This window comes from Phyllostomus hastatus, unplaced genomic scaffold, assembly GCF_019186645.2.
Source record: "Phyllostomus hastatus isolate PE091 unplaced genomic scaffold, TTU_PhHast_1.1 phas_scaffold_501, whole genome shotgun sequence".
In the NCBI taxonomy this organism is placed as follows: Eukaryota; Metazoa; Chordata; class Mammalia; order Chiroptera; family Phyllostomidae; genus Phyllostomus; species Phyllostomus hastatus.
In genome coordinates, this window is record NW_025334033.1 from 16,328,840 (window position 1) to 16,352,926 (window position 24,087).

A 24,087-nucleotide genomic window follows, 5' to 3' on the forward strand; every position below is an offset into this window, starting at 1 on the left:
TAAACATAATCTATATATCATTGTTTTAGTCAATGAACTACTGTCTGAATATCCTTGTTGTCAGGGTATCAATTACTTCCCCCAATATAAGATATTCATGTTCAGTGTGTTCAGTGAGTGACCATCCTCCCAATGGGCATACCTCAACATTTCTTGCTATTGTTTCTCAGACTTCTAATCAAAAGTCTGTATCAAGCTTACCTGTCATCTTACAAAAACATTTTAATAAAAACATGAAGAAAAGAGTACTCACTGGTTGCTATGCAAATAGAGAAAAATAAATAAAATGCTAACTAAATATATATTCTTCTTGGGCTCAAAGCTCAAGTCAACTATCAATTACATAATTGCCATGGTGTTCCTATTTATTAATAAAAACCATGAAGAACAGTCATTTATAATCCAGGGGATCTTATAAAAGAAAGATAAGTACTTTTTACCAACCTGGGCTGAGAAACCACAGAAGAAACCAAACCAGAAGTGCACAAGTGTGAATGCAAAATTCTTATAGAAGAAATAGCATAAGAATTTGCACATGCGGAAATAGGACCACCTTCCATGAACAAGGAGAAGCCTTTGGAGGTATCTAAACTGAGCAAATGAATAGTCGCTGGCTAAGACTGCCTGCAATCCCTCCTGGCCGCTGATTCCAATGCCAATATGAGCACCTGCAAAGGAAAAAAGGAACACCTTTTACTCCCCAAAGAAAGATACGATCTCTTGTGGAGCTTGTCATTCCTCTTCTATGGTATTACAGAAAATTTACAGCTATAGCATTAATAATTTTCATATATATTATCTCATGATGCACTTATCAGAGCATAGGTATTTTTTCCTAGTACAAAAGAGGACACTGGCTCAGAGAAGTTCAGTAAGTTGCACAAAATTTTACAATTTCTAACTGGTGAAGCTGAGACTAAACCCAAGTGTTGGGACTGTGAAACCAATGTTCATTTCTCTACACCACGTCTTTTTCTAGCCTAAAAATATACAGATTTCTTAATTACAGACAAAGAGGGTTTTTTTCTTCTTTTTAAAAAGCTTTAATTTATTTTAGACAGAGGGGAAGGGAGGGAGAAAGACAGGGAGAGAAACATCAATATCTGATTGCCTCTTGCATGCCCCCATCGGGGACCTGACCTGGCCCACAACCCAGGCATGGGCCCTGACTGAGAATCAAACCAGAGACCCTTTGATTTGAGGGCTGGTACTAAATCCACTGAGCCACACCAGCCAGGGCACAAAGAGGTTGTTTGTTTGTTTGTTTGTTTGTTTGTTTTAATATATTTTATTGATTATGCTATTTCAGTTGTCCCATTTTCCCTTCTTCAGTCCTGTCCACCCTGCACACCCTCTCCCACCCACATTCCCCCCCTTTAGTTCATGTCCATGGGTCATACTTATAAGTTCTCTGGCTTCTACATTTCTCATACTATTCTTACCCTCCCCCTGTCTATTTTCTACCTACCATCTATGCTTCTTACTCTCTGTACAATTTCCCCCACAAAGAGGTTTTTTAATGAATGCTAAGAATGGCGATCTCATTGGATTTAGAGTATTCATTTTAGAACCAGTGGGCAAAATGAAGTTGTAATGGAATCTCCTTTACATATTGCTAAATGCTGAACCTGAGTACTCCAGGGTGCAGCATGCCCCACCAAGCAAAGGTTCTCTCACTTTTGATCATGCTGACATCATTGGCTCCATCACCTATGGCCAAAGTGACAGCACTTCTGTGTTTCTTCACCAGTTCCACTACTTGGGCTTTCTGGAGCGGCGTGACCCGGCAGCACACCACAGTCTTACACATGCAGGCAAGTTCCAGGAGATCATTCTTGACATCACTTTCTAGGGCATGAGCCTATTATTAAAAAAAAATCCAGAATAAGACAAGAAACAATAAATCAGAGCCATCATTGGGGAAGTCGATTTCTTACCTTTCAACTGATTTCTAAACAGTTTAATTCACTTCAACAAGTCATTGTTGAGTCAGGGTCACACAGGCAACAACGACCAACTATAGTTGTGAGTATTAAGCTCCTCCTCATCGCCAAGGAATTTTAGAATAAATATTAAAGACACAATGCCCTTGCATGTCCTCCTTGACATATTATCATGCTTAACTAGAGAGAAATACAGTTCAATGCCAGAGAAGTTTCAGAGTCTCCCAAAATAAGGAAAAGCAAAAGACAGAACCTATTTACCACCTCACCAAGTTTAGAATGAACTAACAAAATGGTGATTTGTTTGTTCTCATGATGGAATTTTTGTTTCCTTTGCATTGTTGTTTGCTATATTTAGTGTTTGTGGTGGTGGTTAATGCACGGGTCAATGAAAAGCAGACAATCTGGAGGTCAGCCCTTAAAGAACATGGTGATTAAAATCAGAAGAGGCCTGTGCAAAAGGGTGGCATGCAGAAAAAGGTGCTGCCTCCGACAGGGTTTCCCAACCACTTCCACCTTGCTCCTCTCCAAATATGTAACAGCCTTTACATGTGCCAAGAAATTACTGAAAAAGAAAGTATAATACTTTGTAATCAACTGTGTCATCTTCTTCTAGGAAACATCTTGCTGTACATTAATTAATAAACTTTAAGTCACCATATCTTTGAATGAATCTTTAACAAGATATTCATAGCTCCTCACAATTGCCCCTATATTCTTTTTGAGTTCTGTCTTCTACCACCACCTTTAAGTTTTCTCTTTACTCCCATCACACCAAACTGCTTATTCCATAATTTGACAGGCTCTTTCTTGCCTCTGTGCCTTTGCATTGCTGTCACCTCTACCTGAAAACATCACTTCCTTCAGGAAGTCTTCCCTAACTTTCCCACAAGGAAATAAATGTGTCTGCCTCTCTGCTCTCAAAGCACTGTGTTCATTCCTCTTTATAGTATTTGCCATACCACTATGAGATTAGCTGTTCCACCAGATGGCAATCCTTAAAGCAAGGTCCATGTTTTACTTGCATCCTATCCTCAGGTTCTAGTACTGTGGCCAAGACATGTTTAGTAAATGAAAGCAGTATGAATAAAAAGATCGGTGAATGACTATAAAAACATGCACTGAGGTAGATAATTGTCATGTCAAGGTCTATAATTCCAAGGGGAGATTGTGAGTTAGCATTCTCAAATATAAATGCCCTTTCTGAAAGAGAAACCATGTAACTGGTCCAGAATAGTCCCCTTTTCTTTCTTTTCTTTTTTGTTTATTATCAATGAATGAAAAGTTAGATTTCCTGGCTCTAAGGAAGAGGACCCAAGTACATTCTGCAAAGCAACTAAATTTAAGCAAATTGCAACTATAATTTTTTAAGGCTTTTGAACATATGATCAGAAACATGGTCAGTTCTTAAAGTTCACTTAAGTGAAACATTTCATGGTTTTACAAGCTTCCAGCATTGAAGCTGAAGGGGTTCTTGAGGATCTACCTTAGCTCTTTCAGCATATTTAGAGACAGAGAGAGAACAGTGAATGTTATCACCTAAGTACTCTGACCCACCACACACTGGCTTCTGCAAGCCTGAGGGAAAGTCAAAGGGCAGCTCATTAGGGTTTCTTTCTATATTCTGGTCCCTGGGCAATTCAGGTTGGAGGCCACCAGCTCCAAGTCCCAGCTGACAGGTTTATCATTTTCAGTTGCTATTCGTTTGTGCAAGGGAGAGGTTCGTGTCATCTGGACAAACTTTCAACTGAGCTTGGCCGGCAGCTGAGCGCTGTAACTTTCCATGGTGTAGAGGGCAACACATCATTACGTCTGGAATCCAGCTGGATAATGCTCTGAGCACTAAGAACTAACAGACAGCTGATCACGGGGGAAAGTACAATATACTCATATCCAACTTCTTTTGTCCTCTAAGAAAATGTCTAAAAGAAGATACATTTATTTTCCACAGTCCAAAAGAGAAAAACGATCATCAAAGTGGAAGAAAATATGAGATTAGCCCTCTTTTTTGCATATAAATGATAATTTCACTGGAGTGCAATCAGAGCTTTTGTTTTCTAAATGAGAAACTCAGAGGAGCATTTTGATATTTGTTCAAGATTTGGAACCTGAACTACATTAAAAATACAATACAAGTTTATTCTATTATGACAAGAACCAGATTTCCTAATCAAAGCAAATTGTTTGGCATTGCTCTAAAATGCTGCTATTTAGAAAAACCACCAGGGGTATCTTAATGGCAATAATTTGCTGTGGTAATTCTATGAAGGTCGGGTTGTATTCCACAAATCACAAACATTAGCAGGAGCAATAAGTGTAATACATTCATCCAGTTGCATTATTTCAATTAAATAACAGTGAACTGTGACACTCTCCCTTAGAAAAGCACTTAAACAATACTGCTAAACAGTCTATAGTCATTAAGACAAGACTGATATTCTATGAATTCAGCATATCTTTGGCTCTTCCCTTCACTGTGGAAGTTCAAGCAATAATGTATGAAATATGTATTAGAAGTTTCCTTTCCCCTCACAAACAGGAAATGATGGTGTATGCCTTGTTTTCAGTAGTGCCATTTGTTTGGAAAACAAAAAAGGAGAGCCCATTATGGCAGCACAAAAGAGACAATTACTGGGGTGAAGAAGAAGAAGAAAGAACAAAAGTCTTAAGTGCACTCACCAAACTATGACCATTTATGATTAAGGCATAATCTCCTGTTATGGTTTCTTCTACAACTGGTTCCAGTTCCAGCTGCTGCTGTTTTTCAAAAACTACATGGCCATTGGAAGAACTTCTGTTTTGTCCAAACATATTTTCCTTTGCTTTCCTTAAAGGCAAGGGGTGGGGAAAGTAAATCATAACAAAGTACACAGAGCCTATCTTTTAACTCTAACAAGAGACTGGCCTAGAGGTAAATCCATTTTGTCACGATTTTGATAGACTGTGGCACGAGATTCAGTTTCAGTAAGCGAGCTTAATAATTCTTTGTGAATGAGATACAAGAGCGAATTTCCAAATTCCAGGAAGTAGGAGGGTAAACAGATACAAAAAGAATCATCTTGAATGTTCTAAATTATTTAAAAGCTAAATCACTATCTTGATCTGGCCTTGAAGTAAGGACCCTTGATAAATTTGGTATATAAGGTTATCTGAATTTCAAGGGCTTAAGAATCACTGATCTAGCATATGATATTGTTAAATAATGAAAGGGAAAGGCTAAAGAAAATTCATGGCATCTTGTAGAAATTCCAGGGCATCTATATAGTAAATAAATTAATTAATTTGTAGAATGATGTAATATGATCCATCTTATAACAGCAGGCTTCTAAGGACAATAAACTTGACAATAAAACAAATGCTAGCATTTAAAAATCGGCATAGGCATTATAAGGGAATGTTTTAAGTGAAAATTTTACTCATCTGCTCAAACAACAGAATAACTTTTCTGAAAAAGAAACTACAGACACCAAAGTGTAGTGGGTTATTCCAAATGAGAACATCCTCCAATGTCCCAGCTCTGATCACAATAGAACAATCCTGCCCACATCCACCTCTGCTGTCTAAGAGGAGGAATGTATGGTGATTCAACATCCTTAAAAATGGCATTTTGCTTCCCTTCAAAATGCAAAGACGATGCTTTGAAACAAAGGAAAATGTCCTCTCCAAAGACCCTTGGGTGACAAGCAACACAGGGCGAGCTGACATCAGAACTCTCAGCCACAGCCAGGGAGCTACCCAGCAGACACTCCCTGAAGATGAGCATCAAAGCCAGCCACCAACACTCCAGGCCACAGCTTGCATGTACAAAACAAGTGCCCAGGAGAAAATGGGGAATGAGAGGCCAGAAAGTGGATGTTTTGGCTTGGAGCAAAATGAAATGGTTCCCCAAAGATCTGTCCTACGTAGAAGATGTTTAATAAAATGGGTTTAGGCTGTAGCTCCTCTGAAAGAAGAGAGTGTTCCCTGTACAAAAACAATCACTGTAGTCTTCAACTTTCTATTGGAAAATGTAACACTAATTATTTACATGCTAAGTTCAAAAAAAAATTCTTATCTGCTGGCTCAACATCTCCTTCTGCTGTTCAGGGCCAAAATCACAGCCTGTGCTTAGGAACCCAAGCCACCCGAGGTGACACAGCTCTGGCTCCAAGGATGATATCATGCATTTAGTGGAATCAGAGAAAAAGGTTTGTAAAGTCAGATAGCTACGTGTGAAATTCAAGGAGCTAGGGTGGGGTGGGGGAAGGAAAGCAGGCATGAAATTTATTGTTTGGAGTGGGAAGACCAGACTTTTGCCTCAGATAACCATGTCAGGGAATCCTCCTCACAGTCAGGAAAATTTACAATCCCATGTAATGAAGAAAGCAAAAGAGACAAATTCCTCGGAAATGAACATTTCTCTGACAATGTTGCAGAGATCCTAAATGGGGTCCTAAGAAAGCACCAAAAAGCAAACATCTCCTGAGGTTTCCTTTTCCATGAAGTTCTCACTCTCTGTATAAATGACTCAATCTCTGTTTTCCCCCTGGAGAATAAAAACATTCCAAAGAAGGGTGAAGTTCATAAAAGTATTGGCTGAAATTTTATTTACTTAGGATTTTCCCCCCTAAACTGTCTTCCTAACATCTCACATGAACCCATTCCAGGCAGACAAGGGACAGTGTTTTCTAACTCTGCTTAAACTCCCTCCGCACAGGCCAACCCTCCTCACTGGACTGGGCTCCTGCATTTTCAGACCTTTGCCCACACTCTACAGCTGTCATTTCTTTTTCTTCCTGGAACTTAGCTCTTCAAGGACCAGCTGGTTTTCACAAAAACAATTTATTAGAAGGGCAGCAACTATCATAACTCTGTTCAATGAATATGAACCATACATTTTTGTAGGCACGACACACAGTGCTTAACCACAGAATACAAATAACACATGCTAAAACAAAAGAGTGCCTGTTTTTTCCAGGCGTTGTAATGAAGGGCAATCTATTACAATGCTGGCATGCAGAAATGCATTAATGGTTGGCGCAACCACGGCATTCACAGCCCCATGCCACCACAAAAAAAGCAAAGCCCAGTTAGGCCCATGTTGGCTTGTATGCAACCTATAAAGAAAAAGAGATTGTAGAGAAAAGAGTCCTTTTGTCAGTCCTCTCAAGGCACTCTATATTCACACACGAAATGGACTTCTTAGGAAATGGATTGAAATCATATCATGCTTAAAAGAACACAATCTTGACTTTCATGTAAGAGCATTGGGTTTGGAACCTGAAGACCTGGGTTCAGGCCTAAGGTCTGCCTCTGACAGCTAGCCCCTTGGTTAGTCAGTGGCAGTCCCAGGCTAGACCCCAAGTCTTTAAATTCCTAGACTTGATCAACTACACCAAATAGGTTTACCCATAGAATCTGTCATAGGCTGTCTCTAGATTGGGACAAAGACACAGTGACAGAAGAGCAGTTAAGGAACAGTATTACCCTGCCAACAGTAAAAGGAGAAAGTACATGAAATTTTTATTTCAAGCCCTAGTTCCATCCCTTACTACCTGTGTGACCTAAAGACATTAAACCTCTGAACCAGGTTAGAAACTGGTGGAATGGTACCCACCAGTCAGACTGGTTGACACCAGCTATGAAAACTTGGGCAGCTCTACAAGTGTGTACTAGAAGATCTCTGAGATTACTTAGAGCTCTAAAGTTTTACCATTTATGGTAGAAACTTAACTTACTAAAATGTTTTGCCTGGGTCACTAGCTGTTAGAAATTAGGGACAATATGCATTTTGTTTGGCCTGCATAGTATTAAAAAAAAATCTGTATGAGTTTGTGGACAAGATGATGTTCGTCTTACCAAAGTCTCCACTGCTCCCTAATGTCTTATCCATTGCCTGGATTACACAGTTAACATTACCTTCCTGTTCTTGGAGCCATTTGAATTTGTGACCCTTGCTCATTCAAACAAATAACTTTTTACCAAGTAGGTTTTCAAAAAAATACAATGTGTATTTTGTTGATTAAGTAGAAAATATGGGGTCCTGGCCAAGATAGAGGCATAGGTAGAAACCCTTCTACCTATCTAAACCAATCTAAACCATAACAACCAATCTAAAATCAATAAACAACCAGAAGCACCAGAAAATCAAACTGCATGGAACTCCAACAACCAAGGAAATAAAGAAAAAATCAACCAAAACAACCAGACCAGTAAGGGAGGCTGAGGGGCGGGGCTGAGCACCGAGCTTGGTGAAACTGCACAGGAGGGACCTACTTAAGGGGAAAACTGAGCCTCAAAGATGACTGTGGGCTAAGGCTGGGGTTGTCATGGTGAGGGATACTTCCAGTCTGACATGAGAGTCTGTTGGAAAGTACACCAGAGATGAGCAGGCAAGCTGCATTTCTCCCTCTCTGGCCCCTCCCCCACAGGCAGTGCAGCAAGGAGGGTTGCCTTGCTGGGGTGAATACCTAAGGCCATGCCCCTTACAACTTTTCAGGTGCACCAAGACAAAGAAATATGGCCCAAATGAAAGAACACAGCAAAACCTCAGAACTGAGTGATGAGGACATTGCCAACCTAACTGATGGAGAATTTAAAGCCCTGGTAATCAAAATGCTCACAGACCTGATTGAGGGTAGTGGAAAAATGAAAGGACAAATGAAAGATACCCAAGTGAAATAAAGCAAAATATTCAGGGAACCAACAGTGACAAGAAGAAAACCAGGATCCAAAGCAACGATTTGGAACAAAAGGAAGAAATAAACATCCAACTGGATCAGAATGAAGAAACAAGAATCCAAAAAAATGAAGAGAGGTTAAGAACTCTCTGAGACAACCTGAAACATTCCAATATCCGAATTATAGGGGTGCCAGAAGGAAAAGAGCAACAGCAAGAAATTGAAAACTTATTTGAACAAATAATGAAGAAAAACTTCCCCAATCTGGCGAAGGAAATAGACTTCCAGAAGCCCAGGAAGCCCAGAGACTCCCAAAGAAGTTGGACCCAAAGAGGAACACACCAAGGCACATCATCATTAAGTTACCCAAGATTAAAGACAAAGAGAAAATCCTAAGAGCAGCAAGAGAAAAGAAGACAGTTACCTACGAAGGAGTTCCCATAAGACTATCAGCTGATTAATCAAAAGAAATCTTACAGGCAAGAAGGGGCTGGAAAGAAGTATTCCAAGTCATAAAAGGCAAGGACCTACATCCAAGATTCCTCTATCCAGCAAAGCTTTCATTTAGAATGAAAGGGCAGATAAAGTGCTTCCCAAATAAGGCCAAGTTAAAGGAGTTCATCATCACCAAGCCATTATTGTATGAAATGTTCAAGGGACTTATCTAAGAAAAAAGAAGATCAAAAATATGAAAATAAAATAATAACAAACTCATAACTATCAACAAATGAACCTAAAAGAAAAGAAAAACAATGAAAACAAAAACTAGGCAAATAGCCAGAACAGGAACAGAATCAGAGAAATGGACATCACACAGAGGGAGATTGGTGGGGAGGGGGAAGGGAGGAATAGGGGGGAAAAGATACAGGGAAGAAGAATCATAATTGGTAGGCACAAAATAGACAGGGAGAGATAAAAATGGTATAGGAAACAGAGAACTCAAAGAACTTATATATACAACCCATGGACATGATCTAAGTGGGGGGAATGCTGGAGGGTTGGGGAGGCAGGTGGAGGGGGGATAAAGGGAAAAAACTGGGAAAACTGTAATAGTATAATCAATAAAAAATACTTTTTAAAAAAGTAGGAAATATATCCTAGGTCTATCACCAGTATACTTCTCAGAAGCTGTGGAATCACTTCATGGTTGAATTAGTTATAAGACATAAGTTTTCTAACAATAAAGCCTATGCTCAGTGAAACATGGAATGAGTGAGGTTACCTGAAAGCAAAATTACATTCTCAGTCTGTTTTCCTTTGGGCAGAAGATATATATGTGTTGGTGAAATGTAATCAATGCATTAATCTTCTGATAAGCCATGTCAGAATTTCATTGTAGACTTCTGGGCATGCCCTCAATACTAAAGCAGCTATGGCAGCAAAATTAACACAGCACTTAAAGTGTCTAGAATGGTTTCGTGACAGTAAATAAGCCTTATGCATGATAATCATGAAAATTACATATCCATGTTTATGAAATAATCGAAACATATTTGAAGGTTTCAATGTAAGCATTTAGGTCATTTCTTCCCAATAGCTATTATCACTTAGATCCTGTCCTTCTGATACACTTTTTTTTTGTTTGGTTGGTTTTGTACGAACTCTCACTGAACTCAAAAGTATAAAACAAGAAAAGTTAGTGGTATAAATTTATGATTTCAATATTTCATCTCCAAATCTATGGGCTTTAATATACTGTACTTTGCCATGTATAATGAGCACCCATGTTTTTGTGTGCATTGTACATGGGATTATTATACCCATGCTATGTAATGAACATACCCATGTATAACGTGCATCCTTATTTTTCCCTCAAAAATTTGAGCAAAAACAGTGCACATTATACATGGCAAAACACAGTAAGTAACCAAGATTAGAATTATAGAGCACCTCTAGCAATAATTTTTCTTAGATGTCCTTCCTCCCTCATTCTAATATTAAGCAAGGTAATATTAAAAATGGATTGATTTCTCTTACATAGAATTTTCTACCATGCACTGCCTCTCTGTCTTAGACTCTAAAAATGAGGTGATAACCAACTCTGGGTTGAAATAAACATCATTTGCCAGTCAGTTAAGCAAGGTGGCCTCAAGGGTCCTGAAATAATTCGCCTAGGTAGAAATTATTTATTTTCCCCCCTGAGTATCTTTTTCTTCTCATTAAAAAATGGAGATAATTTTTTCCTACTTGCAAGAGTATTGAATAAATACTATTGTCATGTCAGATAATACAGAGAACCATAAAGAAGAAAGCAGCCATGATCCATACATAATTTAATCACTCAGGAAAAACAACTTTATGTATGTCCTCCACAGTTTGATGGGCAGGTAGATAGATGGATATGAGTATAGATATATAGTATTTATACATATACAGGGGTCAGCAAAAGTAGGCTTACAGTTGTTTGCATGGAAAATAACACAATAATAAATAATAATGCAAGAATAAACTTTTGTGTACTTAAAATTGTAACCAACTTTTGTCCACCCCTGTACATACATACATACACATACATACTTTTTATTTTAAAAAAGGGATCATACACAGTACAAGGTTTTGTAATCTCATCTTTTATTTAAATATATCCTGGATATCTTCCAATGTCAATAAATACATAATATCTTTAATGACTGCATAGTATTCCACTGTGTGTATATAGCATAGTAATTAATAAAATTCCTGTGGCTGGTATTTGAGTAATTTCTAACATTTCATTATCATAACTGATACAGCAATGAATATTTCTATATATGTATTCCCCATCTTAAGTCTTAATATTTTTAATTTTTAGGTCAAAATGAAGCTAGAGATTCTACATTTTAACAAATGCCCTCAGTAACAGTGATCACTCATTATCATGTAAGAGTTAACAGGGGCTACTTGTAATGCATAATTTTAAAGGCTAACAGTGGAAATGATTGGAAATCATTTTTTAAAACTAGCTGGAGAATGTTGGAAGCCTGAAGACATTAATTCACCACTGATGTCAAACTTGTCTTAGTTTGTCACCAAAATGAATAGAATTTTAGGAACATGCAGAAAGGGCTCACAGGAAACTATAGAATGTCTTTCTACTTTCTCAACTGTGTGATCTTCCTTTGCTTCTCTCTCCCTTCTCTCCTCTCTGCCCTTCCTCCTTCCTTAACACTTACCTGAGTTCTTCTCTGACTTCCTCTGCCGAGTTCCCGGCTATAATGAACACTTCATTCATGTCGTCAGTCAGCATGTTGCAGGCATAGCCAATATTGATGGCAGTCTCTGACACAAAACAAAGCATACTTCAGTTAGAACATTACTTGATAATATAAGTACCCTTTGTGCTGTATTTCCTTGCACCTTACGGGTTCCCTTAATGTCAGACAGAGCATAATGGCGATAAAATGCAAGAGATGCAGAGGGAAAATCACAACCCTGGCTCTCATGATCACATTTACCAATTGCTAAACCCATGGATTGTTAGCAAGATCTATGAGTCCTCACTTTTCTCATCTATTTTTTAGCAGAGGTCGCAAATACAGCCTTTGGAGAACTAAAATACTAAACTTAGCCATTTTTCAATTTTGATATGGTAGGCAAATTAAAAAACAACGCACAAAATGTTCAGTTGAACAGCAAAAATGCTCTTATGACATTTTTATAGTTCTCCCATATGCAATGTTGTCATTTTCCCATTAAGTGAATGGACTGTGGCTACTAGCTGACTGGAAAATCACATGATATTGGACATTCCTTCCACTACTTTTACAGAAATACAGCCTAGGATAGTTAGTTAACCCTTCTATTCTCAATAAAGTCATTTGATTCTAATTCTGTTGAGTTCTTAGACTCAACCTAATTCTATGGAGTCATTAGATTTCTCTGTCCTAAGTCAAGAAAGGCAACTGATAAAATCTCAGCATATCCTTTGTATAAGCCACAGAAATTAAGGCTAAATAATAGTAAACTTCTGGATATTCAAACTAATTAAACAGCCATGCATACTGATCAACATCAAACTCCAGGAAGTCTGTAGTAACACGCCACAGAGGTCAACTTTCTGCTGTTTATTTTTTTGTGACCAGTGATTTGGGTGAACATGTAACAGATTTATTATATCTGAAAATCTTCCAGTGTTCTAAAAATACCTAACAGGTAGATCTGAAAAACATGTGTTCGCCAGTTAACTGAATATTTCTGGGTTACTGAGGGCCAAACATAAAATCATTTTTGTTTTAACCATTACTGCTAGCAATAGATCCAGAATGTATTGATCCCCTCTTCTTCCTTAGGAAACACAGTATTGTGAAGATAACCACTCTTCCTCTGATGGACTTGGCATTTTGTCATGCCTGAAAGTGGGTCAACTCTCATTATACCACTGCATGGGAAGACCTGGAATTCAGCCAAGTTGCACCAGTACAGCTGTGGTTGGTGTTAAAATACCCAAATACTTCCATACCATCTGATAAATGGTTGCTTCTCTGAGTCTTCCCAAAGCCTGCTCACTGCCCTGATCCCACCTCTAAGATCCCCAAACCTCCCTACATAGCATCAAGAGACTGAAAGAGTTGTCCTAAGGTCTCCAATGTTGTACTTCAGTACTATACCAGCCTCTGTCCTCACTGGAGGCAGTGCTCATATAAACCAATAGTTAAACATTTTTAATTCCATCATTGTCTATTGGTTTAACTGTGTTTAAGAAGTGAGTTAGTTGAAATTCAACAGACTACAGGGTATACTATAGAAGATATTTTCTTAATTTGTTTTTGTTTATTTTTAAATAGTAAATCCTTTCTTATTTACTCTTTATTCTATTTTTCCATTACTATGTGTCCTCCATATACCCACCCCCTTGCAATCACCACACTGTTGTCCACGTCCATGAGTCCTTCTTCCTTTTTGCTTAATCCTTCTACCCCTAACATGCCCACCACAAGCTGTCATCCAGCCGTCTATCTATAAGTCTGTGTCTATTTTGCTTGTTAATTCAGTTCGGTCATTAGATTCCACATATGAATGAAATTATATGGTATTTGTCTTTCTCTGACTGACTAATTTCACTTAGCATAAAGTTCCCTAGGTCCATCCATATTGTTGCAAAGGGTAAAATTTTCTCTTTTTTTACAGCCAGGTAACATCCTTTTTATATTTCGACTTTTTCCTACATGGAGGACTGGGAAAATATCTAACTAATTCAACTTCCTAATTAGTTAAAATTTTACCAAATATATCACCTTCTGTTCAAAACATCATTATCCATTTTCAAATTACCTTGTTTGTCTCCTGTTAGGATCCAGATCTTAACATTGGCTAGCAATAAACTTGTAACTGTTTCAATAACACCCTCCTGTAACTTATCTTCTACAGCAGTGGCACCTAGAAGCTTCATTGAAAAATAGAGAACACCTACGTTAATGCATGCAAACAACAGTTAAAACATCTGCAGCTTTCAGTCATGGAGTTTAGAGGTCAAAGAACATGAATTGAGGGTGGAAATTATAATGCATCAATACAGCAAGCATCCTATTGTGTGCAGAAGTGCACTGGAACAGACCCAAGAGGAGCTTCTCAAATCAAGCCAACTGATAGGCACACCAATTAATGGCAGAGATCCTGGAAGTTAGCCTAAACAATCAGAAGCCATTTGGGCTTTGTAAGGACTTAAGAACTCCCAGATGCTTTCCCACTTATAACAGCATGAAAGGGCCCAAAGGAGAGCCCTTATCTCAGTCAGGTTCACAAAAATGTGGAGCCATTCTCCTAAATTAGCACATCAACAGATGACATAAACTAAAAAATGAAGTTCTTCTGCAGTATTTCATCCAAAGATGAAAAAGACGTGCTCCCTAGTACCTCCCTGTAGCTAAGCATCCTGTCCACTGGGGCCTCAGGGAAGGGTGGTTTCTAGAATAGACCGTATTGTCATACTCTGGGCAGCACAGATATTATCTGAATCTCATGGGTCTAAGACAGTTTAGAGCTGTAGCCCCACTCTTCTTGGCAAGTTTCCCTGCTCTAAAAAGGTGGGTCATAAAGCAAGAAGCGAAAAAAAGAACATCAAAGACATATTAGAGGTTGACAAAGAATAGTGGGTCTCCAATCTTCTACTCTTGGGCGACTTCCAATTACATAAGCCACATTTAGTAGAAATAATCCTCTAGGCCCTCCAGGGCCACACATGGCAAACTCAAAGCCAGCACAGAAAGCGTGATTCAGTGTTTGAAAAAGTAACATCTGCTGTGTGCAAGATGATTTAGCCAATGGATTACTCTTATGCTAGCTCTCTAAACATATACTATCCTCTTTGTAAACACAAACCATCATGCTTCTAAACTCATACCATCAAATCCTTTTCAATTTCTTCATACAGCCCAGCTATCCGTTCATCCCTCTCATGTGCAGCAGCATTTGCATCCTCAAGCATCTTCTGCCACTCTTTAAAGTAGTCGTCATCCAGATCTCTGTATGCAATGGCCAAGGTTCGAAGGCCTTCTCCTGCAAATTCCTGCCAGAACAGACATTGATTTAGGAGCCATCCCAAAATAATCACCACAGCAAAAAGAAGAACAACAATAATGGGTAGGAAGTTTTGCAAATTCACTTTATCCCAAGAGCACAACTTGGCTATTCTGACCTTCAAGTTTTTAATACCCTTGGAAATGGGGGATAATGTTTGCATTTTTAATATTATTTGTATTGGGTTAAAAACATTCAGGGGAGCTAGCCCTCCCCCAAAAGACAATTAAAATGCCTGTTGAAATGTCCCAGTTGAGAGGTGACTAATGGTGCCTGTGAACTGAAATATCCATTTGAAGCAACATATATACTGGTTTTCAACCTGTCCCCCGTCTAAAGGAAGTCCTCCTAGCAATGAGAGGAACCCAGCCTGTTTCATGGCCCATGGTACTCAGCTTCCAGTGGAAAGAAAAGGACCCTCGGAGGAGCCACAGCTCTCAAACCGAAGGCAGAGGCTGTCCACAGAGTCTTGTCACCTTCCCCCTAACACTACAGCTATGTCTGAAATGAACTCAGTCCTATGTTTTCTTATCCTTGAAACTTTCCACAATAAAAAGATAAGAGTCAATAATAGATGAATAAATAGATGTTAGGTAATAGAAGTTTAAGCCTGTTAATTAAGATTATGTTATAATAAGCTCTAGGGGAAAAGGGGAGAGAATGGCAGAAAGTCAATATAAATGTTTGCTTTTGGGAAGTAGGACTAAAAGTGGAGGCTGACTTTTCATTCTAGATCTGTAATCAAAAAGAAAGAAAAAAGAAAAAAAGCTAGCTCTGGCCAGGTGGCTCAGTTGGTTGGAATGTCATCCCATACACCAAAAGGTTGTGGGTTCAATTCCCGATCAGGGCACATGCCTAGGTTGTGGGTTTGATCCCCAGTTGGGACACATACAGGAAGCAATAGATTTCTCGCGCATCGATGTCTCTCTCTCTCTTTCCATTCCTTTCTCTCTAAAATCAATAAACATATCCTCAGTGAAGATTTTTATTTAATTCTATATGAAAGTTTCACTTTAATAATAAAAATGGTTTGAAACTTTAAAGATACCATCGGGTCAGGTAAGTTTTAAAAAATATAATTTTTATAAACTGTTTTCTATGAAGTTTGTATTTAATAACAGGTCAAATTAGTGGCAGAATTATGCTTTTCCTTTCTTATCTCAGTAAACTGACAGTCTTAAATGTAAAGTCTAACAGTACAAATAAATAAATAAGTAAATAAAAGTAGGAGACTGGCAGTGGCTAAGTGTCTCACATAGCCATGATAGCTAGAAACATATGTAGATTGCTCTGGGGGAAATGCTAAAAACCTCCCACTTCGCCTAGGCCTCCTGTGGCCATTTTATGGGCCTGCATATTGTAAGCATTTTTATAGCCGTTTCTATGCCTTTGGGTATTGCCATTGAACATATCTTTTCTGTGTGTTTTGGCTTATGGAACACACACAGGTTTCTGAGCATGCACAAGTTAAACCGTGACACATCCTAATTAGGTTAATGGAAAGCAAAGTCAGTGCACAGACTGCAGTGATGTGGTTTAGCCCGGAAAGACCATGAGAAAAATTCTCCAAATTTATCTTGTAGGCAGTTGGTAGCACATTGGATGTTGCAATCACATGTACCAGCCCTGCCTTCCAGGACCACCCCTGGCTCCCCTACTGATCTGAAAGTGGAGTCACTGTGGTCTAATGATCTTTTGTCCTCTTAATTCGCATAATGCTTCTTCGCCTTTAACTTGCAACATCGCTGGGCATTACAATGCTTTCCACTCTGTTCTGCACAATAGTGAATCAACTCTAAGAAGACATTACAAAGGGGAACAGATGATTTAAGTTATTTAATTAGCACATGAAACACAAGTTAGATCCTAAATGAGCATTTGAGCAAGGTTGTTTCCTATCATTAAACATTTAATCAATAATTAAATATAAATTTAAAACCTCAGAATTTGAAAGCCAAAATGAACAAAGTGAATGAAGCAAAGAGCAAGTTAAATTGATATTACCTGTAAAAATTTCTTTTGTGCAGAAATGTAAAAAGACCAAATTAGGTTTCCTATATTTTTGTATGAAAGGAGAACATATGAAAATTCAGGGCCTTGGTGTTTGAGCAATGGCAAAAGTCAGATACTTATGATTCCAATGTTGTTCTCATAAAAAAAAATTAAAAAGACCATGTCAGCCTTCTGGAAGAGATTAAAACGAAATCAAGAATGCTCTCTTGGAAAGAGAAAAACAATAGCTATGTTTATACCCAATATTACTAATCCATCGTTCTTTAAACTTAAAGTCAGGCAGAGTTTTTAAAATTTGTTTGTTTGTTTTTAAAGAGTCAGGGAATGTTTTGTATTAAACATAGGGCTTGACAAAGAACATGAATCCCCAATAATTTTTTTAAAGGAGAGAAACCAATGAGGAAATGAGAGTTTTGGCCAGTTGCCCTTAAAGTTCATATTGGGTTAAACAGAACCTCAAGCAAGTACTACGGAGACAATTGAATCTCAGGTTCAGACCAGGTAATGCTCATATTAATTCATACTCTTTAAAAAAAAAGTTTGCTGAAGATCATCCCTGCTTCCTTCAGAAAGCTTTTGGAAAGAAATTATGCATAGCTGCAGAATGTATACAATTGGTAACTTCACCTAGGGAATGTATGAGGCTCACTGTGATTTATGTCCTGAATAAAAGGACCATTGGAAGAGAAAATTGGCTACTGAGACTATTTTCCCCACACCCTTTAAACACAAGCCTAAGATTTTCACTGGGGATGATCATAAGAGATTTTGTGGGTGCCAGACACATTGGAACACAGGTGGAAGCAGCTATCCAGCTCTTCTTCCTTGAACCAGTCCAGTCTCCCAACGGGCACAGCCCCAAACTACAGGGGAGTTAGAGCAGGTTTCCCTAGGTGTCCTGAGCCTTCCCCTGGCTGGAGTTCAGGAACCCACATTCAGTGGCTACGTCTTGGCTGTGTTAATCCACCTGTGGTGAGACCAACCAGATTCTCAGCAGGGCAGGGGGTGGGTCCAAGTGACAGTTTCCAGATATTTACTGGCAGAGTTCCCTGTGGAACCACTCTCCATGTGTTTTCTATTTCAGAAGTCAGATCATTTAGCTGATATTTTTAAAATGAGACCTAACCATAGAAAGTGGCCAAAGGGCCGCTGTGCTAACCTTAGACAGAGGCACTTACACTGATGTGGTCTGACGTCAAAGTCAGAAGGTCTTCATTGGATGGATGAAGTTTTTCAAACAGAATAGTGTCTGCTCCTTTGGAATAAAGCTTTATCTGTCCTTCCGGGTTTCGAACTGAAAATAAAAAATTTTGGAAAGTAGATTTTAATCAGTAAAATCTGTCAAAACTGGGCTCTTCCAAGGCTCTAGCCAGGCAACTTGGAAATGGGCATAATGTTTTAGCCAGTAGTAAAATATTCAGTGTCTTTGGTTAGAAGGTCACTACCTAAGTCACTTGGCTTTATTCCTGTTTTATTAACTTAGAAATATTTCATCTACTGGAATCCTTTGATTTCCCAAACTCAGAAACAGCGATTTTATTCTAGTGTGTATGACTTTCCTATTATCCTTGCTTACTACTTCTGTCAAGGGTTGATACATTTAAATTAAGCCTGTATTGAGTAGCTTTATTTGCCTGTCTCCTGGTGTGAAATTCAAGACCTACTGTAGGAATAACAATCAGTGATATGCCAAATGATCTCCATATGCATTGGTTTATGCATTAGTTCACAGCCTTTGCTAACAAATTTCGTTGCCCCCTTTACTTCTTGGAGAAACCCTTCCTTTCTTGGAGTCAAAATCCTGATTGTAAGCATGCCTCACAGAGGGCCTTCAAAATTAAAGTTTCTATTGTCTTCTCACTGGAAGTCTGTATTAGTTTGGCTTTGTTTTTAACCTGCCCCCCCCCCCCAGGGTATAAGGATGATAGCCTTCACCAGCCTCCTCTCATCTCCCATCCCCAAGCCTTCTCCTGGATGTCCTACAGGTTACTGTCAGACAAGTCTTTTCTAAAATGCAGAATACTTGGCCTACCTTTGGAAGCCTGGTTTTGGAAGCCTGGAAGTTTGGCACATGTTAGGCACTTAATTATCTGTTGAATGAGTAAATGAATGAATGAATGAATGACATGGCATGGCATGGCATGGCATGGCATGGCATGGCATGACCGTGTTTTTCTTTCCAGGAATGGCCTACCATTTAAGACAACTGGTTGGGTCACAACTTCATGGTATGAATGCTCCGACCCTCAGAAGCTCCATCAAATCATAGATTATACATGCTTTTCACTCAATTATAATTTTTTTGCTAAAGATAGAATGCCTCAAAACATATGAACATAAATATGGACTACTATTAATTTAATAGGATACAAAATTTAGAGCTTGATTTAAAGAATAAAAATATCATAGTACAATGGATTACTTTTTCCTCTAACAAGCCTTGTCAACACTTCATCTAATGCACCCTGGAAATGTTTCTGAACTGTGACTTGTCTGGGTTCATCATCTCTTCTAAGATCCTTGGTCAGTTTCCTGGCTGCCGGGCGGTGTTCTTGTATCTAGCTCTAATTGCCCATGTTGAGAAGAGAGAGAGAAACAAATATGTAATTTATCTAACCATTCAAGTGGGTGAGGGGACATTTATTCCTAGGAAAGGCTTCTTCTTACTTTTATAACAATTCAACTTAATAGTTTCCTCATATTTTCTTCCTCACATCACCAGAACTATAAAAGCAAAGTAGGTATAGCTTACATTTGCCAGTGTGACTTCTGAATGACCTTTTTTGATCGTCTACACTAGGAGATCCATTCTCAAACATTTGGGTCTCAAAACCCCTTTATACTCTTAAAACATCATGAGCACTCCAAAGAACTGTTTTTATGTGTGTTCTATAAATATTTACCATATTAGAAATTAAAACTGAGAAATTATATGATATTAATGGTCTTATGACATATATAATTACTATATAGTACATATGTACTATATATTACTATAATGGTCATTATTATATACTACAATTCTATATTACTATATAATATTACTATGATAATTATTAGAATAATAAATATATTATATATTACATTAACATAAATAACATTTCTATGAAATATAACAATATTTTTCCAGACGATAAAATGGAATTTGGAGAATGGCATTGTTTTACATCATTACAGGTCCCTTTAATGCCTGGCTTAATAGAAGACAGTTGGATTTCATATCTGTTTCTGCATTCAATTTGTTGTGATATTATACAGCATGTGGCTTTTATGAAACTCCACAGAATACTCATGAGAAAAAAGAATGAAAAAGACACATAACATTAGTATTATAAATTTTGGGGGGCCCTGGCCAGTGTGGCTCAGTTGGTAGGAGCATTGTCTGGTAACCAAAGGGTTGTAGGTCTGATCCCTGGTCCAGGCACATACGAGAGGTAACCAATCAATGTTGGTGTCCCACATGAATGTTTCTCTCCCTTCCTTCCTCTATCCCTTCCTCTCTCTGTAAAAGCAGTGAAAAAATGTCTTCCCATGAGGATATATGTGTACATAAAATGTGAGGCCTGTCCTAAAAATACCCATCCATGTAATATGAAAAATGGAGACACTATTGAAGAAGATAAAAGATGCAAGAAACACTGTACATAGGACAATGACAACTCAGTTCCCTTCAAAGTAGGCATCTTGGGACCTCACACAGTTCTCCCAATAGTCATTAGCTGCCCCATCAAACTTTCCTGAGTTGCATCGATCATCTGAAATCTTTCTTTTCCAAGGTGACTTTAGTTTTGGGAAAAGCCAAAAGTTGGAGGGCACCAAATCTGGGATGTACGAGGACTGAGTCACCTGGGTAATTTAATGTTTCACAGAAAAACTCTGCATGAGATATGATATATGAGTGGGTGCCTTGTTATGATGAAGCTGCCAATAACCAGTTGCCCATAGCTGAGGCCTTCTGAATCATCTGAATAGTTTCCACAGAGGAATGATCAAGCTTAACACAAAATTTGATGCAGATTCATTGCTCTCTACTCAGTCATTTTGAATGTGATGGCCACACAGTACACATGCTCACTCAACAGTGTCTACCACCTCCACTGACTAGTATAGTGAAGTCATCATTGTCCATGCATGTACATTCCAACCCACTCTCCTTGGCTGCCAGGTTGCATCAATGTCATGTAAACCATTCTCATTATATTATCAATGGTGGGACTTCTGCATCCTCTGAGAAAAACTCAATGTTTCCTACAGTTCCCCAGACCACACATTGAGAAGCACTTGTTTACGGGAATCATAAACCCATGATGATTTGTGCAATCCCTTGGTCTCAGTTTCTACACGTGAAAAGATGTTTTTTAAAACTCTAACTTTTAAGGTCCTTTCAGCTCTACAATTTTCTTATTCAATAAAAACTTTCCATCTCTGATGTCTTGTCTTAACCCAGTATTAGTCCCTCTAATGGGCACATTTTCTTTCTTCAATAACTAGCTACTCCTCCTACATCCCCAGTCTCAATGACCAGATTCACCACTCACTCAAGTCCAAATCCGATACCTGGCCATCATTCAAAGCTCCTCCCCATTCAAATCCACACATCCATCTGAAGTCATGAATTTCTCTCTGTCACCTTCTTTCTTGCCTAGATGGTCACATTAACCTAAATGATTTTACTCTTTCCAGCCTTGCTTCCCCCATGCTCGTCTGTCATCCAGACAGAATCATCTTCCCACTATTGCTTGGAATCTTGCTATAAAAAATTGGAATCTTGGAATGACCTTAGATCAGGTGCAGATTTCTTAACATGGCATAAACAGAAATCTTCAATATCTTGCCCTTTCCAGCCTATTTCCTACCCTGCTTCACCATCTTCTCAATACTACTACACAGAACATTTTTCAATTCAATCTTCTCCTTAGTTTCAAGTTCTTGGGACGTGGTGAGCACTTAATAAATATTTAACAGAGTTGAATTATAATTATGCAAAATTCATTGAAAGCAGCAGCTATGCCTTTATGACATAAGGGAAAGAAAAAGGTCAGAAATAGTTACAGGTTTATTCTATAAGAGTAAATGCAATAGCAACATTGTGAAGGGGGATTAATAATTCTGTTTTGCCATATCTCAGTGGGGTGGTTCATACATTCATACAGAGGAATGCCTAATATATGGCAGTGTGATTTGTACTTTGGTAATCATTAAACAGTTTAGGGTTGAACAACCCTATCTATGGATCTTGAAAGGGTTTTTCAAGAGCTGTTATAATTTATTCTTCTTTAATGATTACCTGCCACTTACCTGTAGTAATAACTATCTTTAAATTTTATCTCTGTATTTTTATTTACATAATTAGTAGACCCTGTACTTCTAAAACTATATAATGAGATCTACATGTTTATCAATATAGTAGATTCTAAACCCTCTTACATAATTCTCTATAGAAATCTATTTTTATTTGCATAGTTCTAAATTAAATCAGGATCCTTGCTCCAAAATGAGAGTACTACTGGTATACATTTATGATTCAATAACTAATAGGCAAAAGGGAAGGAGGAGGAGAAGGAGAAAGAGAAAGAGGAGATGAAGAAGCAGTACGGCAGCAAATGCCCAGGCCTTTTCACATCAGGGTGTTGTCCCCACAGACAAAGCATGTGACGATCATGAGACTAGCATTGTTTTTTGCCTTGTTATCAAACAGAGACTTTTCTATCCTCACTAAGTCCCTCTTTCAGATTCTGCCAGATTAAAAACCAAATAGAACCAAAATAGAGCCCTCGAGCCTGCATGCATTTTGTGGTGGAACATTATTACCTTTCCTCATATGGGATCTATTAAGGCAAACATCTGATGTTTGTGGTTAGGCTGTGATTTCTCCACAGCCTGTAATGGTGACTGATGCTGGGGAAAAGCCAAAAGTTTCCCTGTGTAGCAATCTTAGGTTTTTGTCAACACCCTCAAAGCCAGTTCTGGGCCAACCCAACACCAATAACACCTCCCCCGGAGCTGTAAATGGAAGATAATTCCCACTGCTACATTAGGCGGACACTCAGAGCTGCATGTCTGTTTGTCGGCAACATCCGTGATGACTGCCTAGAGCCTGTTATCAAAAATACAAAAATAAATATCCACGGATGATGTTTGGTTTTGACCTGCTGAGAGTAATCTCCCAGGGCTAGTTTCCAGTAGTTCAAGATCCAAACCCCTACAATTACATATACAAGCATTTTCAGCAGTAGAAATTGATTTACTATGAGGATCAGAATATTCATAAGTCACAAAGTATAGGGTAACATTATATTTGAAAATCATTTATAGAACTTAGTGTGTGCCAAGCTCTGCATTTGGTCCTGGGAAGCTTAAGAAGACTAAGGCATAGCACCTGCCTTCAAGTAGTATACACTCTTAACAACTGCGAAAGTCACGGGGCTGGTGTCGCACTCATGTCAGGAACAGGGGACTCAAGAGAACAAAGGAGAATACAGTTATTTGGAGACTAGGAAAAGAATTGAGAGACTAGGTGACATTTGAATTAGACATTACCAGGTGTGTAAAAGTTTTCAAAGAAAGAAGTGGAGAAAAGGAGAGCTCTAGGCAGGGGAAATAGCACACACAAAGGGTGTGGAAGTGTGCAATGCATGCCCAGAATGCTGAGGTCTGAGGAGCTGGGGCACAATATCTGGGGAAGTGGAAGAACAGTCAAACTGTCGTCAAATTGCAAATAATCTTGAATGTCATCCTAAGGACCTTATCCTTTCAGTTCTTGTCAGTCACCAAGGATTTTTAAGAAGATGATGGCAGAATCAGCCCGGAGTTTTAGTGAGAATGCCCTGGTATCAGAATGGAGGATTATTTCAAGGGGGATGAGTTTTGAAGATATTGCAATAGTACAAGTAAGCAGTAATGAAAGCATTAACTAAAGCCATAGTACTGAAAATTAAGAGAAAAGGAAAGAAGACCTTTACAATAAAAAGGGGATT

The 24,087-nt window shown here is 38.4% G+C and overlaps 1 protein-coding gene across 5 annotated transcripts in view; it reads right to left on the bottom strand.

Annotated features, from left to right (window-relative positions):
* The window catches only part of ATP8B4 (ATPase phospholipid transporting 8B4 (putative)), a 206,294-nt gene that overhangs the window by 30,937 nt on the left and 151,270 nt on the right, over positions 1–24,087 (bottom strand). For all 5 annotated transcript variants that reach the window (XM_045823771.1, XM_045823772.1, XM_045823774.1 and 2 more), the window contains 7 exons: positions 18,289–18,404; positions 14,922–15,086; positions 13,853–13,964; positions 11,755–11,860; positions 4,623–4,770; positions 1,678–1,861; positions 445–668 (listed from right to left, as the gene is read on the bottom strand). In XM_045823771.1, coding sequence (XP_045679727.1) covers positions 445–668; positions 1,678–1,861; positions 4,623–4,770; positions 11,755–11,860; positions 13,853–13,964; positions 14,922–15,086; positions 18,289–18,404 — 1,055 coding nt within the window. The remainder of the gene's footprint in view (positions 1–444; positions 669–1,677; positions 1,862–4,622; positions 4,771–11,754; positions 11,861–13,852; positions 13,965–14,921; positions 15,087–18,288; positions 18,405–24,087) is intronic.